This window comes from Pyrus communis, chromosome 9 (genome assembly GCF_963583255.1).
Source record: "Pyrus communis chromosome 9, drPyrComm1.1, whole genome shotgun sequence".
Taxonomy (NCBI): domain Eukaryota; kingdom Viridiplantae; phylum Streptophyta; class Magnoliopsida; order Rosales; family Rosaceae; genus Pyrus; species Pyrus communis.
In genome coordinates this window covers 9516522-9532163 of record NC_084811.1, presented here as the reverse complement: position 1 = coordinate 9532163, position 15642 = coordinate 9516522, and the positions used below count along the sequence as shown (strand labels likewise).

The 15642-nt window shown below is 40.1% G+C and overlaps 1 protein-coding gene and 1 pseudogene across 1 annotated transcript; one reads left to right on the top strand and one right to left on the bottom strand.

Annotated features, from left to right (window-relative positions):
• The first annotated feature begins 634 nt into the window (after positions 1–634).
• Positions 635–2338, top strand: LOC137744351 (protein NUCLEAR FUSION DEFECTIVE 4-like; annotated as a pseudogene).
• Positions 2339–2498: 160 nt separating this feature from the next.
• LOC137745748 (uncharacterized) lies at positions 2499–15642 on the bottom strand. The gene is made up of 18 exons (XM_068485750.1): positions 14775–15642; positions 14402–14471; positions 13393–14052; positions 13160–13306; positions 12932–13045; positions 12635–12693; positions 12268–12334; positions 12062–12113; positions 11866–11958; positions 11684–11767; positions 11163–11575; positions 10440–10501; positions 10006–10075; positions 3968–4048; positions 3782–3883; positions 3342–3463; positions 2985–3063; positions 2499–2828 (listed from the first exon to the last, which is right to left on the bottom strand). The coding sequence occupies exons 1-18, from the start codon at positions 14819–14821 to the stop codon at positions 2787–2789; spliced, it is 2364 nt and encodes a 787-aa protein (XP_068341851.1). The 5' UTR covers positions 14822–15642; the 3' UTR covers positions 2499–2786.

Sequence of the window (15642 nt, the reverse complement as noted above, 5' to 3'; positions counted from 1 at the left end):
TGTAAACTTGCCTCTGTCGCATACGATTATGCTTATCATTTGGAACTCGAAAACTCGAGTAAGAGTTTCAACCTGAATCAGTTTCCGAAAACTATTTATGTTACTTCAGAAAACTCGAGTAGGAGTTTTAACCTAAATTTATCTCTGTCGGAATGCTGTTTTCTGGACTATGGGAGCTGCAGTTTGGTGGTCATGAGGCTCCTGAAAATGCTTTACTAATTTGACGAAAATTATATGGTCTGCTTTGAAGTATTTTAACATTTAGGTCTTCTTCTGTGGCCAAGAATTTAACCGTAAAAAATCCGAAGTACACTAAAAATCTCCAAATCTTGTTAGAAAAAACATAAATGGCTACCAAAAAACAATTTTGCAGGTGATTTTGGGTTATTCTTTCCTTTTTTTGGTAGCAAGAAAATAATCTTTTCATAGTAAATTAGTAAGGGAACTGTTATTAGCATTCCAAAAATCTCATTCTACACTCATCGCAAATGTATTTTTATTTCTAATTATAGAAAGTTTGGAGTGCCAAATGAGATTTTTGAAGTGCTAATAACAATTCCCAGTAGTAATACTGATACATTCAATCCAATCCAGTGCTTTTACTCCCAAGCCAAAGACTTAAGGGCTAGGCAAAATGACTGAGGTACCATCACCACCACCATCAGTTGGGTGCACCAGAAATCTACGGAGTTTCGTAGTTTTAGTGGCCAAAAGCCAATGGTTCTCCGTTTTCGCTTCGTTGATGGTGATGGCTGGTTCAGGTGCAGTTTATCTGTTTGGAACCTATTCCAAAGAGCTCAAAACCACTTTTGGCTATGACCAAGAAACCCTCAACTTGCGGGGAGTTTTCAAAGACCTTGGGGCCAACATCGGCATTTTCGCAGACTTAATAGCCGAGGTTACACCAACATGGTTTGTGCTCCTCATTGGAGCGGCCATGAACTTCTTCGGCTACTTCATGATGTGGTTAGGCGTCACGGGAAGGATCGCCAAGCCGGAAATCTGGCAAATGTGTGTCTACGTTTACGTCGCAGCAAATTCTTTAAGCTTTGTGAACACAGGAGGAATGGTTACTTGTGTGAAAAACTTCCCACAAAGCCGTGGTATTATGATCGGCCTCCTCAAAGGTTATATCGGGCGCAGTGGGGCTATCATCACCCAAATTTACCTAGCTTCGTTTGGATTTCAGGACAGGAAAGCTCTGATTCTTCTCATCGGTTGGCTCCCAGCTGCATTCTCAGTTGTGTTTCTGTGTACGATTCACCCGATAAAGATCACAGCAACTGCTGAAAATGGACAACTCAAAAGTGTTTTTTCGCTTTCTGTATGTGTCGATTGTTCTTGCTTTGTTTCTCATGGCAATGACTCTGACCCAGAAATCGGTTGTCTTCCCCCGGGCAGCCCTAGCTGCGACTGCCACGGTGGTTTGCGTCCTGCTTTTGTTTCCTCTCTTGATTACCGTCAGAGAGGAGTTAGTTAAGTGGACATTAACGAATCAATAACCTTGTCAAATAACCTTAGAGGAACCACAAGAACAAGGGCAACAAGAACTAGAGTTGGATGGAGAGATGAAACCAAAATGTACGTCTTTCTTCTCAAACATTTTCAAGAAACCACCAAGAGAAGATACATCATTTTACACGCACTCTTGAGCATTGACATGCTACTCATATTCATTGCAACGTTATTCGGACTTGGCTCGAGCTTGACTGCTACAAACAACCTCGGCCAAATAACGAAACGTTGGGTTACAAACCTCAGACCATAAACACATTTGTGTCACTCATCAGCATATGAAACTTTTTCGGCCGAATCTTTTCTGGTTACGTCTCCGAAATCCTACTCATGAGGTATAATATCCCAAGATCCCTTATGCTCACTATTTTTCTTACACTAGAATTCCTTGCCTACCTTCTTGTTGCTCTTCCATTCCCTGGTTCCTTGTACATTGCTTCAGTCGTCATCGGGTTTACCCTCAGAGCTCAGTTTCCACTGGCGTTGGCAATCATTTCTGAACTTTTTGGGTTGAAGTACTACTCCACCCTCTTCAATTGTGGACAGTTGGCAAGTCCTCTCGGGACTTATTTACTCAATGTGAGGGTCACTGGAATGCTCTATGACAAAGAGGCACAGAAGGAGCTTGCTAGGCTTGGTCTGCACAGGATCAAGGGCCAGGATCTAACATGTATTGGAACTCGATGTTATAGGTTGTCGTTTACAGTTTTGACTGCAACGACACTCAGTTGCAGCTCTTGCTTCACTTATTTTGCTGATGAGAACGCTTCAATTCTACAGAAGGGACACATACAAAAAGTTTAGAGAGAACAATAGAATGTAGTCGAGATTGATGAGACAGGAATGGCTTCATCATCTCCAACCCATTAACGGAGAAGAGCTGGAACTAGAGTTCTTATTCGGTTTTCTGAATCCAATAAACAAAATAAAGAATGTTCCAGCTTGCTGATAATGTCGATGATATCATTAACAGAGGCCAAAACTGATTTTAAACGTCACTATTGTAAACAAATGACTCTTAAACAGGAGAACTAATATGCTTTACATTTTGACTGTCTAGGGGTGAACCGAACCCACTACTGAAAATTGACAAGTTTACAGATCGATGGCTTTCCTCCGTCACCATTATATAAATACAAAGACGAAAGCAAACGAAGATGTACATAGGCAGCAGCAGTTTCAATCTCTATTTCATGGCAATGAAAGTGGCATCCATCACTTTTCCACTAACTGGTCTTTCCCTTCTTCGCCGGTTTAATCCCTTGGACTTCTCAGTCTCTCTGTTGATTCGGTGATTTCAGATCACTGGATCCCTGTAAAAAAAGGGAGTGGGGGGTTAAACACAGAAATCAAAACAGAGTTTAGAAGCATGCATCAGGTTAAGACTAGAAGAACCTTGGCTCAACTAGGTCGTGGTATGAAAATAACAGGCACCTAGCGATCAATACAGAAAATGTAGAACTATATACCTTATTTCTGTCACCCCAACCAAGTCCAAATGGTAGAATGCCCATCTTTTTTGTGGAGTTTCCCTGTGTGTTAGCTGCCCTGCAAACCACTTTAGCTTGATAAGCTACTGCCAGAGAAATATATGGCCCAGTAGCGCAACCAATGAATATGACAGACATTATGCGTATACAGCCCCAATAGTGTTCTAAGAGTCTTAAGAGTAACGGGAGAGATGACGGATTGCAAATTTTCATTGTTAAACCGAAAGAGATGATGGATTGTGAGTTTTCATTGTTAAACCGTAAAAGGGATTATGAATGAACATATACAACAACTGGGACTGTATAACATACCGAAAAACAAATATTTTCACATACCTTGGAGAAAGCGCTTTGGCTTGACCAGATTCATATTGCAATGTAGCCTCCAACATTGATTCCGCCACTTTTACTTTCTTTTCCATCTCAGTAAGTGAAGACATGGCTTTCTCATATTTGTCCTGCATATACGGCATTCCATTGAGAAATAGATATGTTCATGTTTTGCGAAGATGGAAAAATGCGACATCCAGATTGTGAACTCTGGAGTTTGCCAAGAAACGAAAGTAACACTTGCCTGTCTCACTCAGGCATTTTTCACTGTGATGCATTTTACAGAAATATATGGGTTTCTTAGAAAACTAAAATGATAATGATCCGATGATCTTTTTCCCAACAAGGAGCAAGAAAACCTCCACAATGTAAGGAGATGGCTTCAAGATATAAGATGCTACCCATATGCACACTAATATCAGGATATCATGGAAAAATAAAGGCACCTGAAGCACATTAACTGCACTTTTCTGAGCAGCTGCTTCTTGCTCGGCACTTACTCGGGCATCTTCAGTTACCTTTTGCTCTTGTTCCAACCACATCAAGACCTGGACAGGAAAAAATAAAATAAATACAAGTGATCTTCCCTCTGCTTTCCTCCCCACCAAACGAGAAAACAAGTAAATTTAAACCTTAAGCATTGCAGTCTCTTGCTCTGTCTTATCCGCAAGGGCTTGCCGTAGCTCAGCCACCTCTTGCTCCAACTGCTCAACCTGCAGGACCATGAGGATATGCTAAATACCATCTCAAGATGTAGATGAAAGCAAATATTTTGTAGTTAAAAATTTTAAAGCATTTTCACTTGGGATCCAGATCTCCCCCCTTTCTTTTCTGACAATCTTGAGGTTCTGGATGCAATCAATTCTACGGTTAGGATTGAAATAGTGTCGTTTGAGGTGGAAAAAATAAATTACAACTCCTTATTCACTTCCATGTTTATGATGAGCATACACAAGGTTGTTTAAGGTGAGGTAATGACAACACAAAATGCAACCTCTCTCTCACCTGGTAACCGAAAGGCTAAACACCGCAATTCATCATTACTGTCGAACCTATTTCGAATAATGTAAATTCAGAAGATTGAAGTGTTGAAAAACCCCTTACACTGGACCTTGTTCTTTGATGTAACCAACGGCAATAGACTAAACTAGCAAATATAGAAAACTTAGAAACACACAAGAATTATACTGGTTCGGCAGAACTTATGCCTACGTCCAGTTGTGATTTCCCTAGGTAGAGAAATCACCGCTTCTTTGATTAATAATAGAGATTACAGAACTTATGCAAACCCTAGAACTAATCTCAAACCTCTCTGCTGTTTAGCTGTTTTCTCTCTGCTGAAAATCAGCCTTGCCGCACCCTATTTATAGATATAGGGTTGGCTTACATGTCCTTTACAGATTATAATTCCTATTCTAAGTGGAATAGGAATTTAGACTTCCTTTCCAATTCCAAATAGACTTCTAGGATTTCTAATCTACATTGAATAAGGAAACTAAGATTCTTTCCTAGCCCTATTAGGAGAAGAATTGGTGCACCCTTTCCCTAAAACAATCCTAAACAGAAAAGGACACAAATTGACGAGCCAAAAACTAACAATCTCCACCTTGGTGAGTCAAACCAAGTCTTGATCGTTTGCACCCCAGAGTACCTTTGAACCTTCTTGAAGTAGCTCTGGAAAAACTTCAAGAGTCTTCACCTTGGCAACCTCCTTCTTGCCTCATTGCACCTCAGGTGAGGAGGTGCTCCACTTTAATCAATCAACGAGATTGATCAAGTTCAAACAATGCTTGAACTTCTTGGCCGGCACTATCTTTGTAAGGAAATCTGCGGCATTGTCATCCGTATGAACTTTTTCAATCCAAATTTCCTTAGACTCCACCCAATCTCTGATTCTGTGATATCTTGCTTCAATGTGCCTTGATCTTCCAGAAAAAACCTGATTCTTTGCCAAGTGAATGGCACTTTGACTATCACACTTAAGCTTCACACAATCTTGAGTGATTCCCATTTGACTTACCAAGCCACTAAGCCAAATTGCTTCCTTTCCAGCTTCGGCCAATGCAATATACTCTGCCTCTGTGGTCGATAAAGCTGTAATTGGTTGCAGTAGTGCCCTCCAACTGATTGGTCCTCCTGCGCATGTAAACACATAACCAGAAGTTGACCTTCTCTTGTCCAAGTCCCCTGCATAATCGGCATCCACATATCCTAACACCCCTGCATTTTCCTTTTGCTTCTCAAACATAATCCTTTGTCGCTAAGAACCCTTCAAATAACGCAAAATCCACTTGACTACATCCCAATGTTGCTTTCCTGGATTTGCCATGTATCTGGAAACGACATTGATTGCTTGAGCTATGTCAGGACGTGTGCATACCATTGCATACATGAGGCAGCCCACGACATTAGCATAAGGCACCTTCTTCATTTCTTGTTGCTCTTCCTCGGACGTAGGACACTGTTGTCCACTTAACCTGAAGTGAGCTACCAAAGGAGTTGAAACTACCTTTGCTTCTTGCATGTTGAACTTCTCAAGAACCTTCTGAATATACTTGGCTTGTGATATCCAAATCCTTCCAGCAGTCCTATCTCTCTGAATTTCCATGCCAAGGATCTTCTGTGCCGCACCTAGATCCTTCATGTCGAACTCCTCGCTCAACATCCTTTTCAAGTCTTGAATTCTAGACTTGTCTTGACAAGCAATTAACATGTCATCCACATATAGCAATAGCAATATGATCATCCCATCTTGGAACACATGATAGTACACACAACAGTCATACAAACACCTTCTAAAATTAATTTTCAGCATGAATGAATCAAACCTCTTGTACCACTGTCTTGGAGACTGTTTCAGGCCATACAGGGACTTCCTTAGCTGACATACTAGGTTTTCTTTCCCATATTCAACAAACCCTTCTGGTTGAGCCATGAATATCGTCTCCTCTAAATCCCCATGAAGAAACGCTGTCTTCACATCCATCTGCTCAATCTCCATGTCATGCTGAGCTGCCATTGCTAAAAGCAATCGGATAGAAGTATGCTTGACTACAGGTGAAAAGATCTCATCATAATCCACCCCTTCCTTTTGTGAGTACCCCTTAGCCACGAGCCTTGCTTTGAATCTCACGGCATCTTGTTCATGTAGTCCTTCCTTTTTCCTAAATACCCACTTGCATCCAACTAGCTTTCTGTCTTTGGGTTTAGGAACCAACTCCCAAACAGAGTTCTTGTAAAGAAACTCCATTTCCTCTGTCATAGCACTTATCCAACTATCTCGCTCATCACTTGCTATAACTTCTCGATAAGTAGTCGGATCTCCTTGACTAATGTTAAGAGCATAATTAACTTCGTTTTGGTCAAACCCAAACCTGTCAAGTTTCTTCTTGTTCCGCTTAGGTTTGTCCAGTGCTATGCATCTTTGGAATGCAGGTGGATTGTTGGGTGGAGTTTGACTCCTTTGGGATATCTGGCGGATTGGAGTACCTTCAATCTGTCCTGTTTCTTGCTCCACCTGATTCCTAACTGGTGAGTGATGCTGATGCTCTTCTTCCTCAAAACCATCAGATTCGGCCTCTTGCTCAATTTGCTCCACCTGAGCTTCTTCTTCATCTGAACTGATTAACGGAATCTTTGTTGCTTCAATTCCAGCATCATCCTTCTTCTCCCTACTGCTCTTGACTTTATTTAGAGGCATGGTTGTCTCATCAAAGACAACATCTCGACTGACAACCTTTTTCCTGTTGTTGAAATCCCAAAGCTTGAAACCCTTCACTCCTTTCTCAAAACCTAGGAATATGCAATGTATAGACTTCGGTTTGAGCTTGGACCTTTCATCACTTGGAATATGTGCATAAGCACTACAGCCGAACACCCTGAGCTTGGAATAATCCACCGGCTTCTCAGACCATACCTCTTCTGCACTCTTAAAACCGAGAACTGTAGATGGTGATATGTTAATCAAATAACTTGCATGATTAACAGCCTCTGCCCAAAAACTATCAGGCAATCCTGCATGAAATCGCATGCTCCTTTCTCTCTCCATGAGAGTTCGGTTCATCCTCTCAGCAGCTCCATTTTGTTGGGGATTCTTCTTTACTGTGAAGTGCCTTATGATGCTTTCCTGCTTGCAGTAATCGGTGAACTCAATACTTGTATATTCACCTCCATTGTCACTTCTCAAATACTTGATCTTTCTTCCAGTTTGATTCTCGGTTTCTGTTTTCCATTCCTTGAACTTTGCAAAAACCTCGGATTTCTGCTTCATGAAATAAATCCAAACCTTCCTAGAAAAATCATCCATGAAAGTAACAAAATACCTGGCTCCACCATTTGATTTAGTTGGAGTAGGACCCCAAACATCTGAGTGAATATAGCTGAGTTGCTCCTTACTTCGGCTATCTGCACTGCTACTTGCGAATGATACCTTTCTTTGCTTCCCAAGAACATAGTATTCACAAAAGTCCAGTTTGCAAGCTGACACGCCTTCCAACAGGCCTTGCTTGTGTAATTCTTGCAATCCCTTCTGGCTTATGTGCCCGAGCCTATGATGCCATAGTTCAGTCTTGTCTTCTATACTTTGATTTACAGAAACAGCTGCTCCCCCGACTATAGTGGTCCCAATTAACTTGTACAACTTATTGGGTTGTAGGTCACCCCGCATTACCACTAGCGATCCTTTGGTTACCCTGAGTCTTCCTTTTTTAGACTTGTACCCATAACCGGCCTCATCTAAAGTACCCAAGGAAATCAAATTCTTTCTTAGTCTAGGGACATACCTGACGTTCCCTAAAGCTCGTATCATCCCATCGAACATTCTGATTCGAACAGTGCCGATTCCTCTTACAGGACATGAAGAATCATCCCCCATTAAGACTTCCCCGCTGCTGACTTCTTTGAAAGTATCGAACCATTCTTTTACTGCACACATATGAAACGTGCATCCAGTGTCCAAAATCCAATTGAAAGCCTTGGAGTCCGATGTTACCGAAAGAAGTTCCCCGTCACTCTCATGTTCGGTGACTGCACTAGCGGAACCTGAGCTTCCTTCCATCTTGGCTTTCTTTTCTTTCCAAATCTTGCAGTTCCTCTTCCAATGATCGGTTGAACCACATTCGAAGCAACCTTCCTTCTTTTCCTTTTTCTTCTTGGATTTTGACCTACCTCTGTTGCCAGTTTTCTCTTCTCTTGTCTTTTCCCGCCCCCTCTCCTTGCCTTTGGCATAAAGGCCTTGAGAGCTTTCAGTTATATCATCAAGTTTAGCATATGACTGAAGAGCTTGAATTACGTCTTCAAGCTTCAAGGACTCTTTTCCAAACATTAGAGTTGTTCGAAAGTGCTTGAAAGACGAAGGTAGAGACCTTAGCAGGATGATAGCCATATCATCATCTTTGTAAGTTTCTTCGACTTTCTGAAGATTAGCTATGCAATTCTGGAACCTGCATACGTGATCTTCAATATCACCTCCTTCTTCTAGTCGAAGCCCGAATAGTTCATCCTTTAGAAAAAGTTTATTGGACACGGTTTTTCCCATATAAACATTCTCCAATTTTTCCCATGCTTCCTGGGCAGACATCTTTTCGGTGATGTGTGACCGAACTGATCTTGTGAGATGGATCTCGATGGAACTCTTGGCCTTCTTGAGAACCTTATTCCATGCTGCTTCTGTCATGCTTTCCGGCTTCTTACCATCAAGTGCATCATCCAAATCCTGCTGTATCAGTACGTTCTTCATCATCCTTTGCCAGTCCGTGAAGTCATCCTTGCCGTCAAAGGGTTTTAACGCAGGTCCTTGATTCGCATTCATCTTCCCTTTTAACATCGTAGAACACCTTGATCCTAGCTCTTGATACCAATTGTTGAAAAACCCCTTACACTGGACCTTGTTCTTTGATGTAACCAACGGCAATAGACTAAACTAGCAAATATAGAAAACTTAGAAACACACAAGAATTATACTGGTTCGGCAGAACTTATGCCTACGTCCAGTTGTGATTTCCCTAGGTAGAGAAATCACCGCTTCTTTGATTAATAATAGAGATTACAGAACTTATGCAAACCCTAGAACTAATCTCAAACCTCTCTGTTGTTTGGCTGTTTTCTCTCTGCTGAAAATCAGCCTTGCCGCACCCTATTTATAGATATAGGGTTGGCTTACATGTCCTTTACAGATTATAATTCCTATTCTAAGTGGAATAGGAATTTAGACTTCCTTTCCAATTCCAAATAGACTTCTAGGATTTCTAATCTACATTGAATAAGGAAACTAAGATTCTTTCCTAGCCCTATTAGGAGAAGAATTGGTGCACCCTTTCCCTAAAACAATCCTAAACAGAAAAGGACACAAATTGACGAGCCAAAAACTAACATGAAGATAACCAACTATTTATCCGTTGCTCCAGAACATAATCCGTAGAAACTAGCATAGACGTCACACCTATATATTAGAGTACATGATTGATCCTAAATGCTTATTCATCAATAAGTTTTGTACTGCTGGATAAGGGGTTTAACTAAAGATACTGTAAAACATCACCATATTTAGGCAAATAATTGTACAGATTTCTTCAACATGAAACAATAGGCAAACATAACAGATTTCTTCGAAATGGAACATCAGGAAAACATAATACTAGAAGAAAGTCAGCTACATCAACAGCAGAATTACCCTTGTGGTTAACTCTCGTCGATTATCGAGCTTGACCATCTCCATAAGTGCTGTCTCCAACTCCTCAGCCCTGGAAAGAACATGAATCACGAACAGAGCCTTAATCGTTATTTCAAAAGGCATACAATCACAATAATCCGGGCAAAAGGGCGATTGAAAATGAAAATTGATGGCCGTCTATGGATGTTTATGGGTGCCTTTTGATCTTTGAGTCGAAGACTAATTGTCAATTATAAAACTGGTAATTTAGAGAGCTAGGCATGAGAGTAATCCTTTGAAGTTTCACATTGAAGATGGCAAAAGGAAAGAAATGCAATTAGTGAAAGAAAACAACGGCAACAAAAAGCTCAAACACAATATGAGATTCTAGAAATGACTAGAAAAACCCCCTAAAAATGTAGAACTTTAAACTCGTAAACTAAGTAGCAGGTCACCTGAGTACAGCAGATCTTTTCTCCTCCAGCACCCTGCATACCTCAACCTTCAACCAATCGACCTGCACAAGAGCTGTTAATCATTGAAATTTAAACAAGAAATAGCAGAGGAGTAGCTTATATCTTTCAAAAAATTACAAGTGAAGAACCACTACGATAACCTATAGCCAAAAATTTCAGTCAGGTCATTTAGGTTGTAAAATGGAAAGGATGAGACGCCTCCAATGAGAAAAACTATGAGCGGGTCTAAAAAGCAACCGTCACAACCGCATCTCAACATAGAGTTTACATAGCACAGCCAGGGGTGGAGCCACTAAGGGACCAGAGTGGTCCTGCGGTGTAAGAAATTTCCCGGTGGCTCCAAGCCTGCAATTGTCATGAGACATGAGGAAGACGGATTGTTCCTCATGAAGAAGTTGAGTGGAACCACATTGTTGTCTTCTGATTCTAGCAATTTTGTTGTTTTTCATTGTGGTTTAATGAACAGTGATTTTGTAGATGGGGTAAAAAAATGGGAGTTTTAACGAAAAACCCGCGGTACTGTTCACTTTAACGAAAAACCACATTTTTACACTAAAAAGTCAATCCTGGTACTATTCATCTTACCCTTTATTTTGTCCTTATCGTTAAAACTCAAAGTTTTCAAGCCCTTTTCATTAGTTTTCCTTAAAATATAATGCACATCAAGAAATATATTAGGCAAAGGTGCGAAGAGAAAACAACCTGATCATGAAGATCCGGTAAAGAATCTCCTTCTGATACAGATAGGCCACTAACACTAAGGAATTCATCCAGATTAGAAGAGCCAGATTTCGAGCGAGATACATCTCCATCTGTACTTCCTTCAGTAGGACTTTTCTCTTCTATTATACTGGGATCATGCTTAAAACTATACAGCTTAGATGCAAGCCCTTTGGAATCTTTCCAAGCCTGACCCTTTTTAGATCTTTCCCCGACAATTGCTAACACAGATGGTCGATGCTTCTCTCTCAACTCTTGCAATCTACTTTCAGTTATAGCCAAAAAACCCATGCAAGCAGTCAAAACGAGCTGGCTGCTATCGAATGTTGAGCCAACAAGGGACTGCAACAAAGTAATAGCATCTCCTGCATCCTTAGTGGTAACTATCGCCGGCCCTGCACGAGCATATAAACAATAAAATGGCATTTCTAGTGATAAATTGCAAAGACAATAAAATCATATCTACTATGAATTTATGCATTAGTAGAACTGCAACAAGGTACCATATAACTCCATCAGTGCTAGTGCTGTTCGAAATAGCATAACACGATTTCCTTCAAACAGAAGCACATCCCAAACTCGAATAACTGAGGATCAAAGGAAGCAACAAGAAGGTAGATATTTTAGAAAAACCAATTATCTAAAGTTTTTAAACAATTCCGAACACATGCCACACAAATCTCACCACTTTCCCATGGAATCATATTTACAAATATGGAAAGGAACCAAGGTCCAATGATCCATCCCACTTGGACTCCTAAGAAATCCAGATGATTCACTGCCACAAGCATAGTGGGAGCGGGATGAGAACCACACTGCTTCGTGTATGGTAAAGAACCAAAAGTTAGGATTATTAAGATGATTATTAGAAGTATACAAACCCAATTTTGGAAATCTTTCTCGCACCAAGTCCTCAAATACTAGTTGGTCCACCTGACAAAACAGAATAATTAATTTTCATGAAGATTATTTATAACTGAATCCTCGATAAGTATTACAACTGTTGGAAGTGTGATAAAATAAATTGGTGAATCAGAACGGAATCATATATAATTTTTCCCAAGAACTCTAAACCATGAAATCACACCTGAGCTTCTATCATTTCCTCGGTATAGTAGCCATCAAAGTAGTCGTCAATTATACCAACCAAAGCCCTTAAAGAAACAAAAGAAACAGTTTAAAAGTGAACCGGCTTATCATAGAACATCTGTATACAAATTGGTAAGGAATTGAGATGATGTAGTGTTCACAGTTCACCGAGACTATTGCCTTCAGCAAATATCTACAACTATTTCAACACATTTTTGCGTAATCAAAACAGAACTAAAAACATGCTATCTTCCATAGGTCGCCAATGCACAATGCAGAAGTTAGTTGAGAGCATTGATTTCATTAGAATTAGAAGAAAAACATACAGTCGGCAGAGATTGGGGATATGAGCTCGGAAAACCTACCAAAAGGCATTTTCCTCAGGCATCAGAAGCAACAATAACCCTGCAAAAAAATTCATTGCCTGCATATATTTTAGTACCAAAGTAATAATACAAATACAGTAATAACTAGGACACTTATCATCTTTGACAAAAAGTCATTGCAAAGAAACAAGGAACCATTGGGATTTAGAAGGTAATTTTTCCTTTGGGTGTGGGGGCTCTAGGCCAAAACACTAAAGGACTTTCCATGCGAAGATAAAATGAGAAATCCATTCAAACAAATGCACAATAGAATGTTAAAAGAATTGGACCAATTACCTGGCAATACCCAACAGAGGGGTTATGACGAGCATAAGCTAAAAGCAAACGCCTCAGTGAATTACGACCATTCTCATTCAATGCAGGATGTCCTGGAAATGTACGAGGTATGTCCTGCAATAAAATGAAACATTTAGTTCAGGGAGAAACCCAGATTGCAGTACAAAGCAAAAGAAGTAGCACCTACGAATTAAAACGATAAAGTCCAAGGCACATGCATCTATTGACCTTCTCAATCTGCCTTCTCCATTTTCTGGGAATACCAGATGAGTTGTCATTATCCATGCTTTCACTAGTATTTGCTTCTTGAGCCAGCAAGTTATGGTAATATTTCTCCACCCGGCGAGCCTTCACACCTACAAAAGCTTGCCATACCTTCAATGGAAAGATTTAGAAAACATTGCACTTCATCTCAAACAAGTAATTTGGTAAATCAATCAAGTTGAAAGTATCGGTTTCACCTCTCCCCTGAGATCCCTTGGCACTCCACCATGAACAAGAGACTCGAGTTCTAGTTTCCAAGGAAAGAAAGGCTCTGGAGGGTTCCCATTAACCTTAGTTTCCTCTGTCCCAGCATCAACAGCCTCTTCTGTCCCAACGACTTTCACACTGTCGGATTGTCCATCACTTACAGAATTTTCTGCACTTAAGGCGTTCTTACTTTCATTAAAAGCATCGTCAAGACAAATTTTATCCTCACAGTCATCCTCAGAAGCCACTCCTGAAGAAGCTGCTTCTTCTATGGATGGAAGATGGTCTTTATTCCCAATTATCTGCTCATCTTTCATATTTCTTCCCTTCCTGACACGAACACTCATCATATTTTCAATAGAACTAAGAGATGATCTAATGAGAATCCACGTTTGGACCTTAGATTTCTCTGTTTCTTCTGAAAGTTTAAGCTCCTTTTCTGGATGTCTTTCTGATGAACTATTAGAAACAGATTTCTTACTAATTGTATCATTCCCTTCCTCACCACTCTCAGACACTGTCCCTGCTTTCTGCTCAGTAGCTTTAGCCTGCAATTCGTCTTTACTTGCCTCAGGAGAGCACGATTGAGAAGACTTCTCTATATTTTCAAGGAAGTACTTCCATGTATTTGATCTTTCCTCTTCCTCTTCCTGATACCATAAATATATCACTAAACTGAACAGTCAATATTTCCTTCTTTTAGCCCTTTGGGTATGTTCATTTCGACAAAAATACTATTTCAACAGAAAAAGATGTCCTCGAAAAATAAATTGTGAAGCCCCCATGTTTGTCATGTCACTCTAGTTCTCTATGAAGTGTAAAGTTGATCTAAAATCATATCTTCCTCCGAATTTTAGTAAATAATCCCATAACAATCACAGATGATATCAGTTTAAAGTCAAAACAATGTCCTTTTTCCACATCTCTACATATTGAATGTTAAAACAGTTACAAAGTCATTTCAATACCACAAGATGCGCACAAAGAAAACAAATTTACCTTGTAGATGTTCGAGTACTCTCTATATTTTTGTACATGTTGAGGTCTCAAAGCAAATCCATAGGAGTCCCTGTCGACATCAAATTCTCTATGAATGTCTTCAATAAAAAATATAACAACAATTTAACAGGTCTATATATCTAAGATTCCATGACAAAACCAACAAATACGCCATGCATTTAACATCTACAAGCATTAAACCATAGAGAGGAGGGAAAAGGTGGGTTTTTTTTTTTGTTGTTTGTTTTGGGGGGGGGGGGGGGGGGGTAGGTTGTGGAGAGAGATCATAAAGGTTGAATTTTCCCAGCATTGAGAATAAACTTAGACTGGTTAACAACCGAATATGGAATAAGTTTCTAGAAATTCTACGGACCTGGAATCAGCCTCCAACGAGCGCTTACTCAACAAGGACAATAACATGCTTCACAATGAGTTAAAATTCTACTGCCCATAGCTTTCATTTTCTTTACAACCAAACTCGGAAATTCTAAACGTTCCCGCTACATTACACACTCGAAGAAAAACAAAAATCAAATATCCACATTACACATTATGTATTCGCACAAACCCTAACTCCCCTTGAACACCACCGGTTACCACACAAACTCATCAAAATTCAAGATCAGCCAATCCTGCACCTCGTCAAATTCAATGCCAACCAATCCTCGAGCAGAATCGAAAACTTTCAACAGAAAAAAAAAAATGTTGTATTAAATTCTACAGCTGAAATTCGAGAAATAAAAACAAAAGATTGTCGATCCACAATTGCAACGAAACAGAAGAATATGGTTGTCAAATGACCCGGTCACCCTGTGTGTCGAAGTATCAGCAAGAATAAGGATTTAGAGATTAAGCCTAATACATATAATTAGTTACAGAAATGCGGAAAATTAGGGTTATATAACACGTTGAGAAACGAGAAAATTCAAGAGCGCGTAGCATTTACCACCTGGGCTTTGGAGCTTGGAGGCCGTTGGACCTCTGTTCCGCCATTGTAGTTCGGAGAGATAAGAGAGAGACATTAGAGTTCAGGCGTTTGATTCGGAGAGATATAAATAAGAGAGCCGGTTCGTTGATTACTCTGAAACTGAAACTTGGGCGAAACGTTTCTCTGTGTCTCTCTCGTGTCAGTGAGTCAGTGAGGGTGTGGAAGCTGAGCGCTCCTGCATGGACATGGAAACGTTGAAACTGCAAGTTTGTTGGTCACGTGAGCTTTTAGCGGGACTTGGAGGGAAGATGAA